Below are 21,015 nucleotides of genomic sequence, written 5' to 3'. Positions count from 1 at the left end.
GCCAGTGACCAAACACTGCCCACAAAGGAAAAGAGAGCCTCTGGAGACAACTGGCCTGAAAGATAAAGCAGCCAAGACACAACAGCAGAGTACAAGTGGCACACATTGGAGACAACTCCTGAAAGCAAGAGACCTTGGGGAACAGGGGACACTACAGAGCAGGACACTATAGGATCTCTTTTTCATGAAGTCATTAATTACCCTCAAGAACAAGAGATGTTGCTGACCTTCCTAACACATAGAAACAGGCACAGAGACTTAGACATAATGGGAAGACAGAGGAATTTGTCTCAGTAGAAAGAACACGACAAGGCAATGGTCAGAGATCTAAGCAAACAGATATAAGTTACATGCCTGATGGAGATTTTTTTAAGAGATTTTATTTATTTATTCATGAGACACACAGAAAGAGGCAGAGACACAGGCAGAGAGAGAAGCAGGCTCCATGCAGGGAGCCCAACGTGGGACTCGATCCTGGGACTCCAGGATCATGCCCTGGCCCAAAGGCAGACACTCAACCACTGAGCCACCCAGGCATCCCGCCTGATGGAGAATTTAAAACTGTGATCACAAGGATACTCACTGGACTTGACAAAAGAGTGGAGGACATCAGTGAGACCATTAATATAGACAAAAGGAATAACACAGCAGAGATAAAGTACTCAATAAACAAGATGAGAAAAACACTTGGTGGAATGAACAGCAAGTTGGATGAGTAGAGTAATGAATTAATGACCTAGAAGACACAATAATGGAAAGTAATCAAGCTGAACAAAAAAGGAAAAAGAGAATTATGCAAAACGAGAACCGATTAGGAAACTGGGTGACTCCATCAAATGTAGTAACATTTTATTACAGGAGTCCCAAAGGAAGAAGAGTGAGAAAAGGGGGCAGAAAATTTATTTAAAGAAATGATAGCTGAAAACTTCCCTAATCTGGGGAAGGAAATGGATACTCAGATCCAGGAGGCACAGAGAACCTCCAACAAAATCAACAAAAGTAGATCCATACCAAGACATATTGTAATTGAAATGGCAAAATACAGTGATAAAGAAAAAATATTAAAATCAGCAAGACAAAAGATGATAGCTACATACAAAGGAAACCTCATAAAGCTATCAGCAGATTTTTCAGCAGAAACTGTCCAAGCCAGAAAGCTATGGCATGATATATTCAAAGTGCTGAGTGGGAAAAATCTGCAGCCAAGAATACTCTATCCAGCAAAGCTATCACTAAGAGTGAAGGAGCTATCAAGAGTTTCCCAGACAAAAACTAAAGGAATTCATGACCACTAAACCATCCTGTATTAAAAGGCACTCCTTGAGAAGACCAAAAATGACAGTATGAAAGTAAAAAACACAAAATCAGTAAAAATGAGTATTTCTGTAAAAAAAATCAAAGAACTCACAATAAAAAGATATAAAAATGACACCATATACCTAAAATATAAGGAGGAGTAAAAATGAATTCAAACTTAAATGACCATCAACTTAATAGACTGCTATATGCAGATGTTACATACAAACCTAACTGTAACCACAAATCAAAAACCACTAATAAATATGCAAAGAATAAAGACCAAGAAAACCAAATATACCACTAAAGAAAACCAGCAAACCATGAAAGAAAGACAAGAAAGAATCAGAGAAAATCTTCAGAAACAACCACAAAACAAGTAATAAAATGGCAATAAATATGTATCTATCAATAATTAGTTTGAGTGTAAATAGATTAAATGTTCCACTCAAAGGATGTAGGGTGACAGAATGGATAAAAAACCAAGACCCATCTATATGCTACCTACAAGAGACTCATTTTAGACATAAAGACACCTGCAGAACGAAAGTAAGGGGATGGAGAAATATTTATTATGCAAATGGATGTCAAAACAAAGCCAGAGTAGCAATATATCAGACAAAATACATGTTATTTTATTTATTTTTTAAAAGAGATTTTATTTATTTATTTGAAGAGATAGAGATAGATAGCAAGAAAGCACAAGCAGGGGGGAAACAGAGAAGCAGGCTCAATCCCAGGACCCTGGGATCATGACCAGAGTTGAAGGCAGACGCTTAAAGGACTGAGCCACCCAGGTGCCCTGACAAAATATATGTTGAATGAAGATAGTGATATCATACATCTATTTTGACTACAACACTATGAAACTGGAAGTCAATCACATGAAAAAATGTGGAAAGAGTACAAATACATGAAGGTCAAGTAACATGCTACTAAGCAATAATGAGTCAACCAGGAAATAAAAGAAATTAAAAAGTACAGGGAAACTAATGAAAATCAAAGCACAAAATCTTTGGGATGTAGCAAAAGTGATTTCTAAGAGGGAAGTTTATGGCAATGAAAGTCCATCTCAAGAAGCAAGAAAAACCTCAGATAAACAACCTAACCTTACACTTAGAGGAGCTACCAAAAACAAAAAAATAAAAACAAAACAAAACACAACAAACAAAAACCTAAAGCCAGCAGAAGGAAGGAAATAACAAAGATTAGAGCAGAAATAAATGATAAACTACAAAAAAAAAAAAAAAAAACCCAGTAGAACAAATAAATGAAACCAGGTTCTGGTTCTTTGAAAAAAAATTAAAGTGATAAACCTCTAGCTAGATTTATCAAGGAAAAAAAAGAAAGGATTCAAACAAAATCACAAATTAGAGAGGGGAAATAACAACAAACGCCACAGAAAAACATACAATTATAAGAGAATATTATGAAAAATTATATGCCAACAAACAGGGCAACCCAGAATAAATTGAGAAATTCCTAGAAACATGTAACCTACAAAAGCTGAAACAGGAAGAAATAGAAAATTTGAACAGACTGAGTACCATTAATGAAATTGAATCAGCAATCAAAAACCTCCCAAAAAACAAAAGTCCAGGACCAGACGACTTCACAGGCAAATTCTACCAAACATTTAAAGAAGAGTTAATACCTATTCTTCTCAAACTGTTTCAAAAAAATTCAGAAGAGGAAGGAAAACTCCCAAATTCATTGAGAGCCTATGAGCCTCGCATTACCCTGATGCCAAAACCAGATAAAGATACCACAAAAAAGAGAACTACAGACCAATATCTCTGATGAACAAAGATGCAAAACCATCAAGAAAATCCTAGCAAACCAAATCCAAAAATACTTAAAAAAAAAAAAATCATTCACCATGATCAAGTGGAATTTACTCCTGGGTTGCAATGGTGGCTCAATATTCTCAAATGAATCACTATTACACATCACAACAATGAGGAAGGATAAGAACCACGTGATCATTTCAATATACGCAGAAAAGCATGTGACAAAGTACAACACTTGTTTATAATAAAAATCCCCAACAAAGTAGACTTAAAAGGAACATACCTCAACATAATATAGGCCAAATATGAAAAATCCACAGCTAACATGCTCACATCAGTCTCAAGGGGGAGAAACAACCTTTCCCCTAAGATCAGGAACAAAACAAGGTTGTCCACTCTCACCACTTTTATTCAACATAGTACTGAAAGTCTTAGCCACAGCAATCAGACTTTAAAAAGAAATAAAAGGCATTCAAATTGGTAAGGAAGAAGTACAATTTTTACTATTTGCAGATGATGTGATACTATACAGAAAACCTGAAAGACTCTGCCAAAAATCTGCTAGAACATCTGATAAATGAATTCAGTAAAGTGGCAGGATACAAAATCAATCTACAGAAATCTGCATTTCATACAAGAATAATGAAGCAGCAGAAATTAAGATAATAAGCCCATTTATAATTGCACCAAAAATAATAAAATACTTAGGAATAAATCTAACCAAAGAGGTGAAAGACCTGTACTCTGGAAACTATAAAGTACAAATGAAAGATATAAAAAATGACCAAAGAAATGGAAAGACATTCCATGCTCATGGACTGGAAGAACAAAAATTGTTCAAATGTCTATACTACCCAGGGGGCCCTGGCTGAGTTGGAAAAGCTTGTGACTCTCTATCTCAGGGTCATGAGTTCAAACCCCATGTTGGATATAGTGATTAAAATAACTAACTTAAAAAAATGTCTATATTCCCACAGCTGTCTACATTTAATGTAATCCTGATCAAACCACTAATCAGTTTCATGGAAACAGAACAATAATAAAATCTGTATGGAACAAGAAATAGCCAAAGCAATCTTGAAAAGGAAAAACAGGGGCATTTGGCTGGCTCAGGTGCCAGAAGAACATGAAACTTTTGATCTTGGCTTAAGATGGTGGTGTGGTGGGTGGTGGTGGTGGTTGTGAGTATAGGTTACTTAATAAAATAAAATTAAATAAAAACTTTACAAAAGAAAAGCTGGAGGCATCACAATTCCAGACTTCAGGGTTTCCTATAAAGCTATAGTAATCAAAACAATATGGTACTGGCACAAAAATAGACATATAAATCAACAGAACAGAATAGAAAATCCAGAAATAAATCCACATTTATATGGCCAATTAATCTTTGACAAAGCAGGAAAGAATATCCACTGGCAAAAAGAGTCTCTTCAACAAATCGTGCTGGGAAAACTAGAGAGCAACATGCAAAGAATGAAAGTGGAACACTTTCTTACACCATATAGATAAATAAATTAAAAATGGATTAAAGACCTAAATGTGAGACTTGAAACCATAAAACCCTAGAAGAGAAAACAGGCATTAATTTCTGCCACTGGTGCAGCAATTTTTTCTCAATAGGTCCCTTTAGGCAAAGAAAACAAAACCAAAAATAGACTTGTGCCCTGGTGGCAGAGACATGAAGGCCCTCCCTATGCCTCGTCCCCATCCAATTGGTGTTCTTCCTCACTCTCCTCCTTCCCGTGGAGAAGATGGAGCTCATCCAGAAGGTGAAGCTGGCTGAGCAGGGCAGGTGCTATGACAACATGGCAATTTGCATTAAGGCCAAGACTGAGCAGGGCGCCAAGCTGTGCAACAAGTAGCACAACCTGCTCTCAGTAACCTACACGAATGTGGTCGGGGCTTCAGGTCAGCGTAGAGAGTCATCTGGAGCACAGTGCTGAAAACGGACACCTCCAACAAGTTGCAGCTATTTAAGAACTACTGGGAGAAAGTGGACTTTGAACTGAGGCCCATAGGCATCATAGTATTAGAATTGTTGGACAAATATTTATTAACCAATGTGACTAATCCAGAGAGTACAAATATGTGAATACATGTGAATTTACAAATATGTGAAAATTAAACAACACTCCTAAATAATGAATGGTTGAATAAAAAAATCACAATGAAAATTATTAAATGCTATGAGATGAATGAAAATGACACAATATAACAGAACTTATATGTAATTCCACTAAAGCAAGACTTAGAGGCAAATCTATAGCTGCATTAATGTAATACCCACATCAGAAAAGAATAAAGATTGCAAACCAATACGTTAACTTTTCAACCACAGATACTGGAAAAAGAACAAGCTAAACCCAAAGTAACCCAAAAGAAAGAAATAATAAACATTAGATTGGAAGTCAATAGAATAGAGAATGGGAAAATGATAGAAATACTAGTGAAACAAAAACCTGGTTCTTTGAAAAGATCAACAAAATTAACAAAACTTTCATTTGACTGATCTAAAAGAGAGAGAGAGAGAAGACTCAAAACACTAAACTCAGGAATTAAAAAGAGGAAACATCACTACTAACCTCAAGGAAATAAAAAGGATTAGGGGGGAATATTTTACATAACAGTATGCCAGCAGATTAGATGATTTACACAAAATAGACAAATTCCTGTTTGTTTGTTTTTTAAGATTTTATTTATTTATTCACGAGAGACACAGAGAGAGAGAGAGAGGGGCAGAGACAGGTAGAGGAAGAAGCAGGCTCCATGCAGGGAGCTTGACGTGGGACTCCATCCTGTGTCTCCAGGATCACGCCCTGGGCTGAAGGCGGCGCTAAACCACTGAGCCACCCAGGCTGCCCAAAATAGACAAATTCCTAAAAGACAAAACTAATGAACCCGAATCAAGGAAAAAAAACTAAATATATCTATAACAAATAAAGACATTGAAAGAGTAATCAAAAAACTACCCACAAATAAAAGCTCAAGCTCAGTGGCTTCACTGTATCCTACCAAACAACAAAGAAAAATTAAAACCAATTCTTCACAAATTCTCCCAAAATAGAAGAGAAAACACTCAGTATTACTCTGATACTAATATCACCTAAGACAAAAAAAAGAAAACTACAGGCCACTATCTCTCATTAATACAAAAGTAAAAATCCTCAATAAAACACTAATAAATTTCATCCAACAAAATACAAAAAGGGAAAATAGATTTTTACAGCAACTTTATTCATAATTGTCAAAACTTAAAAGCAACCAAAATGTCCCTTAGTAGGTGAATGGATAAACAGTGGTATATCCAGATAATGGAATATTATTCAGTGCTAAAAAGAAATGAACTATCAACTCATAAGAAGACATGGAGGAACTTTATTGTGCATATAACTAAGAGAAGCCAATCTGAAAGGCTAGTACCGTATGATTCCAACTACAGGACATTCTGAAACAGGCAAAACTATGGAGACAGTAAAAAAGATCGCTGATTGCCGGGAATTGGGGGAGGAGTGGACCAATGAATAGACAGAGCACAGGGGATTTTTAAGTCAATAAAAATACTCTGTATGATACTATAATGATGGATACATGCCATTATACACTTATCCAATTCCATCAAATGGGCAACATCAAGAGTGAACCCTAATGTAGACTATGGATTTGGGTAATTATGATGTCAATATAAGTTACATAAATTGTAATACCTCTATCAGTTCCAGTGGGGAATATTGATAATGGGTAAGCTATGCATGCATGGGGGCAAGGAGTATATGGGAAATCTTTATACTTTCAACTCTGCTGTGAACCTAAAACTATTTTCATATGGCATGATTTTGAACATAGAAAAATCTAAGGAATCTATGAAAATTCTATTAAAACTAATAAACAATTAATAAACAATTTCTGCAAGGTTGCAGAATATAGGATCAACACAAAACCTCAATTGAATTTCTAGACACAGTGAGCATCCAAATATGAAATTAAGAAAACAATCCCACTTACATTAGCATCAAAAAGAATAAAATACTTAAGGATAAATTTAACAAAATATGTGTCAAACTTACATTCTGAAAATTACAAAATACCACTTTAAAAACCTAAAAACAAAAAAAGAAAGACATCCCATGTTCATGGATTATAAAACTTAATATATAGGAGATAGGTATGTTGAAAGATGATGACAAATATGGAGGATGGAGAATGAAGCCCTAATCTAAAAACTATACTCATTGTTGAGAAACCACAATACAAAGAAAAACCAAAGGCACAAGTGAAAAAAAATTTTGAAGGAGTGAAATAAAAAGAGATATTATGACAATGTTAAAAAACAAAAAAACAAAAATAAGGGTGTAAAAATTATAACCTTGGATTAGGCAATAGGCTTTTAGATATGACACCAAAAGTGCAAGCAACAAATGAAAAAAAATATACATCAAAAAATGTAAGAATTTTGTGCTTTCAAGAACATCATCAAGAAAGTGAAAAGACAACTCATAGCCTTCACTGGGGCTGTGGGCTGGGCTCATCATGTCTGCTCCTCATGTGTTCATTCAGGTGAAAGGGCAGCTTCCTGGGGCAAGCTCTTTACTTGACTTGGTTCATGTACTCCAGTGATTTGCCAAGGCCAGTTAACCTGCATCCCAAGGCAGAGCCTGAACCTACACAGTCAATGTGCAGATTCCAAGTATAAGAATAAATGCCTGTTGTTCTACTGGCAAAGGAAGCAGAAAAGTGGAATAGACATCTGATTAACATATACCTAACTAAAAAAATTTTCAACATACTAGGATTTCAAAGTGGAGCTAGATTTAGACATTTTTCCTGGTTAACAGTGAGGCTGTAGAGTCTGACATCAAAATTTACAGGTTTTAAAATTTACTAATTGTGCAACCTCAACAGTAGCCAAATTTGAGCCTCAGTTTCCTCATCTGTAAAGTGTCATTTCCTCAATGAGTTGATGTAAAAACTAAAGAAGACAAAAGATGAGAAGCACTTAGAACTAAGCTTAGGACCCACTAATCATTCAATAAATTTTACAACTAGATAATCCCTATGGAATATAAACCATAACAAAGGAAAAACAACAGAAAACATATTTTCCACTAGTTCTATAAAAAATTAGCATTAAAACATCTTTTCCATTAAGTTTAGTGAATGAGCACAAATCTCATAGAAAAAAAATTACATTCCTGAAAAACCTATAAAACAAGTAACAGAAGACCTAGAAGTAAATATGGGTTAATTTCTGACTGTATAAAATGATGAATCAGGGGTGCCTGGGTGGCTCAGTTGGTTAAGAATCTCCTTTTAGGGGATCCCTGGGTGGCTCAGTGGTTCAGCAACCGCCTTTGACCCAGAGCGTGATCTTGGGAGTCCTGGGATCGGATCCTGCACTGGGCCCCCCGTGCCTGGGGCCAGCTTCTCCCTCTGCCTCTCTCTCTCGATCTATGTCTTTCATGAATAAATAAATAAAATCTTAAAAAAAAAAAAAAAAAAGAATCTGCCTTTAGCTCAAGCTCAGGTCACGATCTTGGGGTCCTGGGATTAAGCCTTGTGCCCTCCTCCCTACTCAGCAGGAGGCCTGCTTCTCCCTCTCCCTGCTTGTGTCCCGTCAAATAAATAAATTTTAAAAAATCTTTAAAATGATGAATCAGGGGACACCTGGGTGGCTCAGGGGTTGAGCGTCTGCCTTCAGCTCAGCGCATGATCCTGGGCCTCCTTGCAGGGAGCCTGCTTCTCCCTCTACCTGTGTCTCTATCTCTCTCTGTGTCTCTCATGAATAAATAAAATCTTTAAAAAAAAATGATGAATCAGTGCTTTAGAAGAGGCAACTTTTCCAAGATATTAGCTCTCTTTACGTTGTTAAAAATGCCATATTAGTAACAAGGAATAAAGGGGGTTGAACTTTAAAAAAGCATAAATTCAAAGTTTGTGTCATTTAAGTTCTATTCCTTCTCCTGTCAGAAGAACCAAGAAGATGCGTATCCCTCTAGCCTTAACATTTCCAAGGTTCTCCCTGGTATTACACTACTTTCCTTTCCTTCGTTTTTAAGATCTTAATAGGGCAAATCTTTTTAAAAAAGTTTACAGTAAGGGCATAAAGGCAATTACATATCAGTTCTGTGATATGACTGGCAACTTTTTCTAAAAAGGGATTTTTTCTTAAAGTACGAATATTAAATATTTCTTTAAAAACTTGGAGCATGATGTATTTTTTCATATTTTTCTTGGATATTTTATATTCTTATTTTGCAAATATATTCTAGACTCTGGTTGAATAGACTTGCCTTATACTAAGAAAAATATTTACAATCTTTTTTTTTTTTTTTTTTAATTTTTTTTTTTTTTTTTTTTTTTATTTATGATAGGCACACAGTGAGAGAGAGAGAGAGGCAGAGACACAGGCAGAGGGAGAAGCAGGCTCCATGCACCGGAAGCCCGACGTGGGATTCGATCCCGGGTCTCCAGGATCGCGCCCTGGGCCAAAGGCAGGCGCCAAACCGCTGCGCCACCCAGGGATCCCTACAATCTTTTTTTAAAGATTTATTTATTTGAGAGACAGCACATGCACAAGGGGGGATGGGCAGAGGGAGAAGGAGAGGGAGAGAATCTCAAGCACACTCCCCACTGAGTGTGGAGCTGGTTGTGGGGATTGATCTCAGGAACTTGAGATCACCACCTGAGCAGAAACCAGGTGCCCCAAAATATTTAGAATCTTTATTCAGATAAGTCTAAAGATTTAAAAGAAGTTATATTAGTTTAATAATGATGGATCCTATACAAAAATTGTGTTTTAAAAATGTACTTAAGTCCTGTTTCAGGCCACATTAATATTTTAAAGGTTTTTTTTTTCTCCTATATATCTCAGATACTTTTTTTCTTTATGGTTTTGTTTCTACTCTTACCATCTTCCATTTTATTTTTCAGCTGGTTGTGGTTTATATACAGAATGCTATTGGTTTTTGCATAAATTTTGTGTCCATACTGGATTCAGTTTTTTCTCTTCAGCTGCCCATATATTTATCATCTAGCTGTCATAATTTTGCATGCACCTTCCCAATTTTTATCTCCTATTTTTTCTCTTTGTTATATCCCTAGGCATATAGAAATACAGTAAATAAATGCAGTAGCATGGACAATCTGGTTGTGTTCTTGACTTTAGTGTCTCATTTTCCCTAGTAAACAGGGTGTTGGCTTTTAGCTTATAACGTGTAGAAAAACTGTTAACAATATTGTGTTAAGAAAGTATCCTTTTACTCCTATTTTATAGATTCTATTTTTTTTTTTTAAGATTTTATTTACTTATTCATGAGAGACACAGAGAGAGGCAGAAACAGGAGAAGCAGGCTCCATGCAGGGAGCCCAATATGGGACTCGATCCCAGAACTCTGGGATCACCCTGAGCCAAAGGCAGACACTCAATCGCTGAGCCACCCAGGCGTCCCTGTAGATTCTTTTAAAATCTGAAGTTCTGGGCAGCCCAGGTGGCTCAGTGGTTTAGTGTTGCCTTTGGCCCAGGGTGTGATCCTAGAGACCCGGGTTCAAGTCCCATGTTGGGCTCCCTATATGGAGTCTCCTTCTCCCTCTGCCTGTGTCACTGCCTCTCTTTCTGTGTCTGTCATGAATAAATAAAATCTTTAAAAAAAAAAAAACTGAAGTTCTGATTTTAAAAAAATTAGTAGCTCTATGAAACTGATTCTTTTAATACGATGAATTATATTACTAGATTCCCTTAACTTGAAACATCTTAGTGATAGAAAAGAATATTTCACTCAATTCTTCTCTAGCCTATAAATTCTTTGCAATTCCAGTTAAAATCACAACAGGATTTTTTTTCCTTTAGAACTAGATAAACTGATTCTAAAATTCAAGTAGAGATATAGGGGTCCTAAAGTAGCTAAAATTTTTCTGAAAGACTAGCAACAACATATATGTGGTGGGAAGTGGAGAAATCCTTGCCTAAGCAACAGGGTTATTTTAAAGTTACAGTACTTAAAACAAGAAAAGTACAGTACTGGTACAAATGTAGACAAACAGATTAAAGAAACAGAATAAAAAGCCTAGGAACAATTAAGCATGTACATGATAAGGGTGGCATCACAAAAGAAATACCTATTTAACAATGGTGTTGGAATTGGTCTTCTACATGTAAAAATAATTCTGATGATAGAATTATCAGTAAATGCTTACTTAAAATCAATCACAAAATTAAATTCCAATTAGACTAAGACTAAATATGATAAAGTTTTGAAAACAGACTATCTTTAAACCTAATATTATGAAAGATATCTTAGAACAGACCAACATTAGCAACTCAGGAAAGAAAGAACTATTAAATACTGATGCTGTATATTAATGTTGACTGAATTCTTATTGTGTGTACATATTTATCATGTGCTAAATATAACCAACCAAATTTAAAGTGTCTATACAACAAAAGATACCTAATACCATAAATGTGGCAGATTTGCAGGTTACCTATATAAATCCTATTGCCAAGAAAAGCATTCTCAAAATTCCCTAATTTCAAGTAGAAAAGGGAAAACAATATAAAATGAATGAATAACATGAACAGTTAATTGGCAAAATTTGCATTCCTTCACTCAGGAGTGGGCTTCAATCTCTATAGTATCATAGTGTAACCTTAGAGTTACTTTGTATGGGTTTGAATTCTGGCTTTATTGCACACTTCATGCATGAAGTTATGCCAGCTTTTTAACCTTTGTGCTTTAATTCCCTTCTTTGTAGGTTTTTCTACTTGTAGTCTATTCACATATAAATAAAAGCTGCTGTGGACTATATTTATATCCAGGAACAGTGACAGTCCATTTCTATTTGATAGTCCAAAATATCTGGCTCTTGTATCTGACATCTGACAGGAATTGTTATGAATTTTTTGACAGCTAAGAGTATTCCATTTGTGTAGATTACAACTCTTCGCCTTGATCTCTAGCTTTTTACTATATAAAGAAAATGCATGTGTGAACTAATTATTTGGAATCCTCTTATAAAAGATGATTACCCACCAATTCAAAATACATCTAAAAAAATGTGTATGCAAATCTGAATGTTTCTTTTTGACATTAGTATTTTAAGATACTTTCTGACCACTTTTATTCCAACTGCCTCTTCATGTTCTTCACATAATTTTCTATTTTCTTAACTATTAGTTTTTAAGAATTGTTAGTATATTTATGTTATATGTATTACAAAAACTATTCCCAGTTTTGCCTTATTACAGTGTTTATGGTAGTTTTACTGAAGGGAAAGATTAACTGTATGAACCCAAATCAGACATCTTCACGTTTATCTCATTGGTTTCATATGTTAAACTAAAAAGGCAAGTCAATGAATATAGCCAACACATCCCAAGGCCTTTTCAGGTAGGAAGGATTTCTATGGCTAAGAATTATTAACAATATTTACTATTTATGGAGCACTTATTATGTACATTTAACCCTCCCATTATTCCTATTGGATAAGTATGATTATTATCCTCATTTACAAACAATGTAAATGAGGCCATAGCGATTAAGAAACCTGCCCATAATCATGCACTTCGGAAGTTGCTGGGCCTAGATTTGAACCCAAGTCTCTATAAGCCTAGAGAACCACTCAGCCAACAGGAGAAATAATCTCAAGAACATGATCGTACTCCAAAAGAAGTGTGTTTGTGTGTTTCAGGATGGGAAATATGAGCTGAGGAAAAGAGGTAGCAAAAAGGAAAGTATTTAACAACAGGGGTGCGAGGGATTCCAGAGCTGGCAACAAAAAAAAGTCAAGAACAAAGGAGAATGAGCCAGAAGACAAATAATACTGTATCCTCCAAGGCCATTAAAAAAAAAAAAAAAAAAAGAGATGTGGAAAGTTATGGATACAAGAACTATTAAGATTTCTCCATAGAATGCTAGTGCATTTTAGTTCAGTTTGTAAAAAATTTCAACAGAAGAAAATATAAACGTAGGATCATTTGAAAAACATGTTCCATTTACTCTTGCAGGTAATTTTAGCTTTTAATCTTTGGCCAGGACAGAGTTTTTAAAAAACTGAGCTTAAAATTATAAGAATTATGGAATTATTTTGGAATTTCTTTGACCTAGGTCCCAATGAAAAGCTTTCTCTTTCCAGGGACACTTGGCTGGCTCAGCCAGTAGAGCACACAATTCTTGATCTCAGTGTTCTAAGTTTGGGCCCCATGCTGGGTATAGGAATCACTTTAAAAAAATAATAAAATCGGGATCCCTGGGTGGCGCAGCGGTTTGGCGCCTGCCTTTGGCCCAGGGCGCGATCCTGGAGACCCCGGATCGAATCCCACGTCGGGCTCCCGGTGCATGGAGCCTGCTTCTCCCTCTGCCTGTGTCTCTGCCTCTCTCTCTCTCTGTGACTATCATAAATAAATAAAAATTAAAAAAAAAAAATAAATAAAATAAAATCTTTGAAAAGCTTTCTCTTTCCTTAATTATTAGCCTTTTCCTCATAAACAGTATAAATTATGTAATAAACTTCATGTCCCAGTTTGCTTTTGTTTCTCCAGCTCATATTCAAATTGAACTTTGTATGGACCTGTTTCTGGATAGTCACATTCCAAATTTCACCTGGTTCTGATCTTCTATCTGTATTTTTCCTCACTCTTAATTTTTATCAATTTAGTTTTTTCCAATTTACAGGTAGGTTTAGGTAACCCACTGCAATTGCACTGCAAAATAACAAAGGAAACAAATAAATGCTTAAAACGTACGAGAGACCGGGTCATATCCTCTTCTTCCAAAAGGCCAGGGTCCTGAGAATGCCAAGCTGAGGAAAGAGAAATAAAAGAGATTTATTTCAGAGCTCCAGACAAAGGCATATAGAAATCTTCAGTACCACGTGGCTATATCATCTATAATGATACTCAGGGCATTGAGAAATGTTAACCACCACCAGCAAATGAGATGCTGAAATGTACAAGAAAGACTAATGTTACCATATAGGATCTGATAGGAATTTCTGGAGGGCTAAGTATAGGGTGACCAATGAATCTATTCAAAATACAGGCTTTCCCTAGGATCCTGTTATTTTACTCTTAATAGAAAATTTACCTCAAGTACATAATAATAAATACCATAAAGATTTAAGAATTATATAATTTATGAAGCACTATAAAATATTTGGAGGGCAGCCCAGGTGGCCCGGGTGGCTCAGCGGTTCACACCTCCTTCAGCCCAGGGCATGATCCTGGAAACCCAGAATCGAGTCCCACGTCAGGCTCCCTGCATGGAGCCTGCTTCTCCCTCTGCTTGTGTCTCTGCCTCTCTCTGTGTCTCTCATGAATAAATAAATAAAATCTTAAAAACAAATTTGGAAAAACTTTAATTAGGGACAGGTTAGGCGCTGTAAACCAATAAAAAGCTAGAATAAAATGTAGTCATGATTCTAATGACATTTCAAACAATTTCTTTTTTAATCTAAAAAATTCAGAGCCTTCAGGTTAAAAATACATTTTTGCATTTCCTCCTTCTCTCTCCCAAAACCAACCAAAATGAAAGTAAAGGAACAAAGGAAGCTGAGTCTCATAAAGAAAGAATATAGAAGACTTCAGCAGATAAGAGATGTCAACAAAATTTTGGAAACTAGAGATTGGACAGATAATTGTTATCTAATTTAACCAGAGAAAGCTGAAGCTTAAGTGAGGGTGGGGGAAGGATGGGGAAACCATGGCAGAACCCTTGAACAGCTTAGGAATGCAGTCACTAGGTACTTCTGCAGGCAGGCGTGTGGGAATGGGAACTGAATGTAAGGGTTTGGAGCAATGTAGAGAAAATAAGGGAATTAAGTGAAAGTTGTAATATTGAAAGATGAGGTGTGTCCCTCCAATCCTTCATTTCCTACTGTGTTTGCCTTCCAAAAGCAGTTCTGGCTTATATTCCTCAAGCAAAATCTAAGACTTCTTACTTCTTGCAGGGGAAACTGACTAGCCTCCCCCAAAATAGATACAGATCCTGACATTTGGTCAATCTTCAACCTCTAATAAAACACCATATTAGAATGAAAGGCAAGGAGAAGGTGGGTGGGAGAGGGATGAGGTGAGGGAGATAAGAGGTTAGATAGAAAACAGAGATAAATCCTTATGTCCATTGTCAAAAGTCAACTAAAACTGAGAAACTAAGCATGTATGTAAGCAAGTATGAGGATATTATTCAGGAAAGTGCAGTGAATACTAAAATGTGGGATCAGGGACGAGAAAGAATAGAGTAGGAAATTTTGTTTATGATTATACATTTAACAGCCCTTTAAAAAAAAATCTAAACTAAGAAAAACAGAAATTACATTTAAAATAGTTATTTTAAAAAAATCAAACAATAGTTAAGTGAATAAATAAAAAACAAATGCCTACCCTGCAGTCAGTAACACTCAAGTGAAGTTTCTTGGTAGTAGTACTGAATTTCCTAACTCTTTTTAAAAATCTGTCTGCCCCGGGATCCCTGGGTGGCTCAGCGGTTTAGCGCCTGCCTTCGGCCCAGGGCGTGATCCTGGAGTCCCGGGATGGAGTCCCACATTGGGCTCCCACATTGGGCTGCCTCTCTTTTTCTGTGTCTGAATAAATAAATAAATAAATAAATAAATAAATAAATAAATAAATAAAGAATAATAAATGAATAATGAATAAATAATAAATAAATAAATGAATAAATAAATAATAAATGAATAAATAAGTAAAATCTTAAAATATATATATATATCTGCCCATAAACTGTGCCCATCTCTGAGCCACCTCACCTCTCCTTTCCATCATCTGGGTTAAATGCTCCACTGTCACAGAGCTACTGCTGATCTCTGAAGGTTGAGATGTCATTCAAGCCTTCCCCTCTCAGGCAGAAGGGTTAAGATAAGCTGTAGATCCAACAATTCCAGGTTCCACTCAATCTCAGGCCTCTGCAGCCTCTCAGGTCAGAAGGTCTTCCATGATGGATACCTGCTCTCCAGGCTTCCTTTTACTCACATCACAGATCTGTCTTATCTTTGTGGAGGCAGGACCTGTGGGCTTATGATATAAATCCAATTTACTTGATGTTTTCTCACTAGATCTCTATAGTAACCAGCCTCCAAGGTAGCTTCTAATGATCACTACCTTACAGTATTCATAGTTTTTGTTCAACCTCTCCTATACTAAATAGAGTTGTCCTGTTTAACCAATAGGATATTGCAAAAATGATACTGTGTGACTTCCAAAGTTAGGTCATAAAAGACATTGAGGTCTCTGTATTGCACATTCTTGAATCATGCACTTTGAAGGAAGTCAGCCACCATGCCATGAAGACACTCAAACAGCCCTAGGGAAAGGCTCCTGCCAGCAACCAGCACTAACTTGCCAGCCATCTAGAAAGCAAATCCTCCAGCCCCAGTCTAGCCTAACAATGACTACAACTTTGTCAACATCTTGACTGCAACTTCATGAAATATCTGAGCCAGACTATTCAGCTAAGTTGTTTCCCACCCATCACAGAGTGTGAGATAATTGTTTATTATTGTTTAAGCCTCTGAATTTTGAGGTAATTTGTTACACAATAGTAAATAACTAATACAGTCCCAAACAATTAGCTTCCTTGCTTATAATTCACATTTCCTGGAGTCACAGACCAGAGCTGCTGGATGCAAAGACAGTAAGAACCTGGAGGAACACTCAAAGGTTCAGCAACCTAGGTTGAACTAAGTACTCAAGAGAAACACCAAGATTCTAGAAACAAGGTGAACACAACAGTGATGTTCACATAATATCTGTTCTTCAAATATCTTCTGTGAGCATTAAGGTGTAGACTCAGTGTAGTGACAGATACAAAGTTGAGTCAAAAAAGATTCAGATTTGCAGCAACCTCAGGTTTGGAGTAAAAGAGAGCTGCAGCTATTCCATTTCCTATTTATCCTGGCAATCAAGGTAAAAGAGAGTTGCAATTTAGGATTCCCATACTCTTCATCTGAAATTAGAATTATACTCACATCACAATGATATTGGATGAATAAAATGGCTAAGTTAAGAAATATTAATTTATCATCTGCTTTAAGCCTTTATTACATAGAGTAAAAAAGTAACATACAAGAATGTAGACTAATCCTTGCACTGTATGACAGAACAGAATAAAACAGAAACATTCAATTGTAATAAATTTTGATATACTCTTAATATCCCTCACACAATTTCTATTTTCCCCTAGGCAATTATCACTAATAAACTATTCATCATACATATTGTCTGTGTATCCCCTCATTATAAACTCCATGAAAACAGGAATTTTTTTTTAATCTCTCTTTGCCATTGATGGTAGGTGCTCAAAAAAATATGTTGATTAAAATGGTGTAACCACTATGGAAAACAATATGGCAGTGAAAAACCAAAAAAAAAAAAAACCAAAAAAAAAAAAACCCAGAATTTACCGGATCCAAAAATTCCAACAAATATTTGTACACTCATTTATAGCAGCATATTTGTAATAGTCAAAAGGTAGAAGAAACCCACGTATGCATTGACAGATGAATGCATTGATAAACAAAATGCAGTGTATACATAGTGTGGAATATTATGAAATTCTGACATGCTCTAACATGGATGAACCTTGAAGAAATTATGCTAAGTTAAATAAACTCTTCACAAAAAAACAAATACTGTATGATTCAACTTATATGAGGTATGTAGAGTGGTCAAATTCATATAGACAGAAAGTAGGGACGTCTGGGTGGCTCAGTGGTTGAGTCGGCCTTTGGCTCAGGGCGCAATCCTGGGTCCAGGGATTGAGTTCTGCATCAGCTCCCTGCGAGGAGCCTGCTTCGCCCTCTATGTCTCTGCCTCTCTGTGTTTCTCATGAATAAATAAATAAAATCCTTAAAAAAAAATTCACATAGAAAAATAGAATGGAAGTTTCTGGGACTGAGAGATCCAAGGAATGGGGAAGTTATTGCTTAATGGGTACAAAGTTTCTCTTTTACAAGATGAAAGAGTTCTATGGATAAATGGTGGTGACACTGGTACAGCAATATGAATGTAACGCCACTGAACTCTACACTTAAAAATGATTAAAATGTTAAATGTTGAGGCAGCCCGGGTGGCTCAGCGGTTTAAGCGCTGCCTTCAGCCCAGGGCTGGATCCTGGAGACCCGGGATCGAGTCCCACATCGGGCTCCCTGGGTGGAGCCTGCTTCTCCCCCTGCCTGTGTCCTTGCCTCTCTCCCTCTCTATGTGTCTGTCATGAATAAATAAATAAAATCTTTAAAAAAAAAGTGAAACGTTTTTGTGCTTTAAGCTTTATCAAGGTATAATTAACGTACAAAAAGTTGCACACATTTAATATATATATATCCTGATGAGTTTAGACATATATATATATATATATATATTCATGATACCAATTCCATAACCAAGGTACTAAACATATCCATCACCTCCAAAAATTTCCTTGAGTTCTTTTGTTTCTGTGGAAGAACAATTAATACAAGATCTGTACTCAAAACAAAGTATATAATTCTGTATTGTTAATATAGATATTGTGTTGTACAGACCTCTACAACTTATTCTTCTTGCATAACATAAATTTTGTACCCATTTCCCTCTACTCCCTAGGCTCTGGCAACCATTATTCTATTCTTGTGCCTCTTAATTCTCTGACTGGCTTACTTCCCATAACATAATGTTCTTTAGTTTCATCCCTCTTGTCACAAACAGCAGGCTCTCCTTCTTTGAATAATATTCCATTTTATGTATATACCACATTTTCTTTATCCATTCATCTATTGATGAATGTTTCCTTATTTTAGCTATTGTAAATAATGCTGCAATGAAAATGGGGGTGCAGATATTAAAATGGAAAATTTTATGTTACGTGTTAAGTTTTATCACAATTAAAAGTATATATACATATATATATATACACATGTATAAAAAGACACAGATACACATTTATAGATGTACAAAGGATACATATATATACACTTAAATGAATTCTACTAATCTGGAGAATTTAAAATCAGAAGAAAGGAATATATTTAAGGATAACACAGAAATGGGTGGGTAGTTTGGAGTTCAAATATTCTAAAGTCTTAAGTTGGGGTTTTGTTAAGTATGCATGTTAAAAATTCAAGGAAAAGAACGGAAACCAAAGCAGTGGAGAGAGAGAAGTGAATAAGCTAAATCTACACAACAAAAAAGCTACAATAAATAGAAAGCAAATTTGTATCAGCATTCCAATAAATGCAAATGAATTAAACTCACCTATTAAAATAACATTCAAACAGGATAAAAGGGTAAAAAGTCCAGCAATATACTCTTTACAAGAGACCTGAAGCATAAAAACATAAAAAGAAGGGGTTGGAAAATGAACTTCCTGGATAATACAATAACAAAATCTGAACAGGAATATTATCAGACAAAAGAGAACTTGGAGTAAAAGGCGTTCACCAGGATAAAGAGGCATGTTTCCTAATGCAGTAAATTGAAATCTTGGTCCCAATTCTTCACGTCCCTCTAATATTCACACTCCTTGCCACTAACTTTACCTTGTCCTCCCACTTGAGTGTAAGTAAGCCAAGCCATGTGGCTTGCTTTAGCTAATGTATTATTACTATACGGAGGAGCAGAGGTATTTAAGGGTGTTTGTATGGTTTGTCCTGTGCTCTGATGATCCATGATGAAAGGATGTCCTGATAACCACTGTCCTCTTAGCCTGAGTAGCAGAAAGAACATACAGAGAACAGATCTAAATCCATCCTGCAGTCTAATTACTCAGCCAACAACAGCCTAAATAAGCTGAACACAGAGAACCAAGGAAAAGGTGAACATGAGAATAAATGCTTGCTGTTTATGCCACTGATTTACAGGTAGTTTGTTAGCATTACTATCATGGCAATAGCTAAGTAATACATATGATAAAAGATGCAAGCCATATGATGTTGAGATCATGAATCTGGAAAAGATCCACAGGAAAACTGGAAGGCAACAGAACAGAACCAAGAACTTCTGGGGGAAGGGAGGGAAGGCAGCAAAGGAGACTAAGGAGTGGCCAAAGGACAGGGAGGACTGCTTAAAACCAAACACAAAATTTTATACAATTTTTTTTCAAGACGTTATCGAGTATGACAAATACTATACAGAAGTCAACTCAAGAACCACGACACATATCACAAATAGCTCATCACAGACCTTTCACGACAATCAAACACCATACAACCACACACAACCACAAACATCGCCATTACACACACCTCAAACATCCCATCACAATTAGTCCATCACACTCACACACATCACCACACTCTCTCTTACACACACACACACACACACACACACACTGACTCCCACCACAGTTTCTTGGTGCAACAAGTCCAACCACTCTCCAGGAGCGTATTCCCACCCCGAGCACTTTGCACCGTGGCCACTCCAGACGCGCTGGGCCTCCCGAGAGGCTCCGCCCCGTCAGCCTCGCCGCCTAGCGGCCTCGCAGCCCAAACAGCTCAAGCCCCTCCCCCATGCCCCGCTGCTGGGACGCGGTAGCGTCACCTGCCGGAAACGCCCGAATGCGCCTTCAGCTCGCGGTTTCTGGGAGGTTAAGTGAAGGCGACCGACCGAAAGGCCCAGGCCAGACGCCGGTAACGCCGAACCATCCCTTCGCGCCCTCCTCCCAACGGACGTTCCCGAGCACACCACCTCCCAGAAGGCTTCGCGGCCTGATTTAACTTCCGACCGGAAAGCTGTCTGCGTTTCCTGTGTGAGGAAGGGGATGCACCAGGCCGGCGCTGAAGGCCCGGCTGGAAGATGCCAACCTACCGTGCCTCGCAACCCTGAGACTGGCTGAGAACTGCAGTTACAGTCGTTTCGGGAGGGCCCTGGCAGGTCGCTGAGAGGAATTGGCCGCGGGGCCGCGGGTGCATCTCCGGACTACATTTCCCAGAGGGCCCTGTGGCCCGT

At 36.9% G+C, this 21,015-nt stretch overlaps 1 protein-coding gene across 12 annotated transcripts in view; it reads right to left on the bottom strand.

The window, feature by feature from the left end:
• ZNF568 (zinc finger protein 568) overlaps positions 1-21,000 on the bottom strand; it is an 80,911-nt gene extending 59,911 nt beyond the window's left edge. For 2 of the 12 annotated variants that reach the window (XM_049109940.1, XM_025421538.3), the window contains exons 1-4: positions 20,608-20,746; positions 19,324-19,390; positions 15,843-16,107; positions 13,825-13,880 (exon numbers count right to left, since the gene is read on the bottom strand). In XM_049109940.1, coding sequence (XP_048965897.1) covers positions 13,825-13,880; positions 15,843-15,918 — 132 coding nt within the window. In that variant the 5' untranslated portion in view covers positions 15,919-16,107; positions 19,324-19,390; positions 20,608-20,746. Of the gene's footprint in view, positions 1-13,824; positions 13,881-15,459; positions 15,660-15,842; positions 16,108-19,323; positions 19,391-20,409; positions 20,587-20,607; positions 20,747-20,874 lie in introns of those variants that run through there. The other 10 variants (XM_049109973.1, XM_049109951.1, XM_049109972.1 and 7 more) reach the window with 10 other exon arrangements.
• Positions 21,001-21,015: the final 15 nt, after the last annotated feature.

The sequence above is a fragment of the Canis lupus genome, chromosome 1 (assembly GCF_003254725.2).
Source record: "Canis lupus dingo isolate Sandy chromosome 1, ASM325472v2, whole genome shotgun sequence".
Taxonomy (NCBI): domain Eukaryota; kingdom Metazoa; phylum Chordata; class Mammalia; order Carnivora; family Canidae; genus Canis; species Canis lupus.
This window is presented reverse-complemented; position numbering and strand designations above follow the sequence as displayed.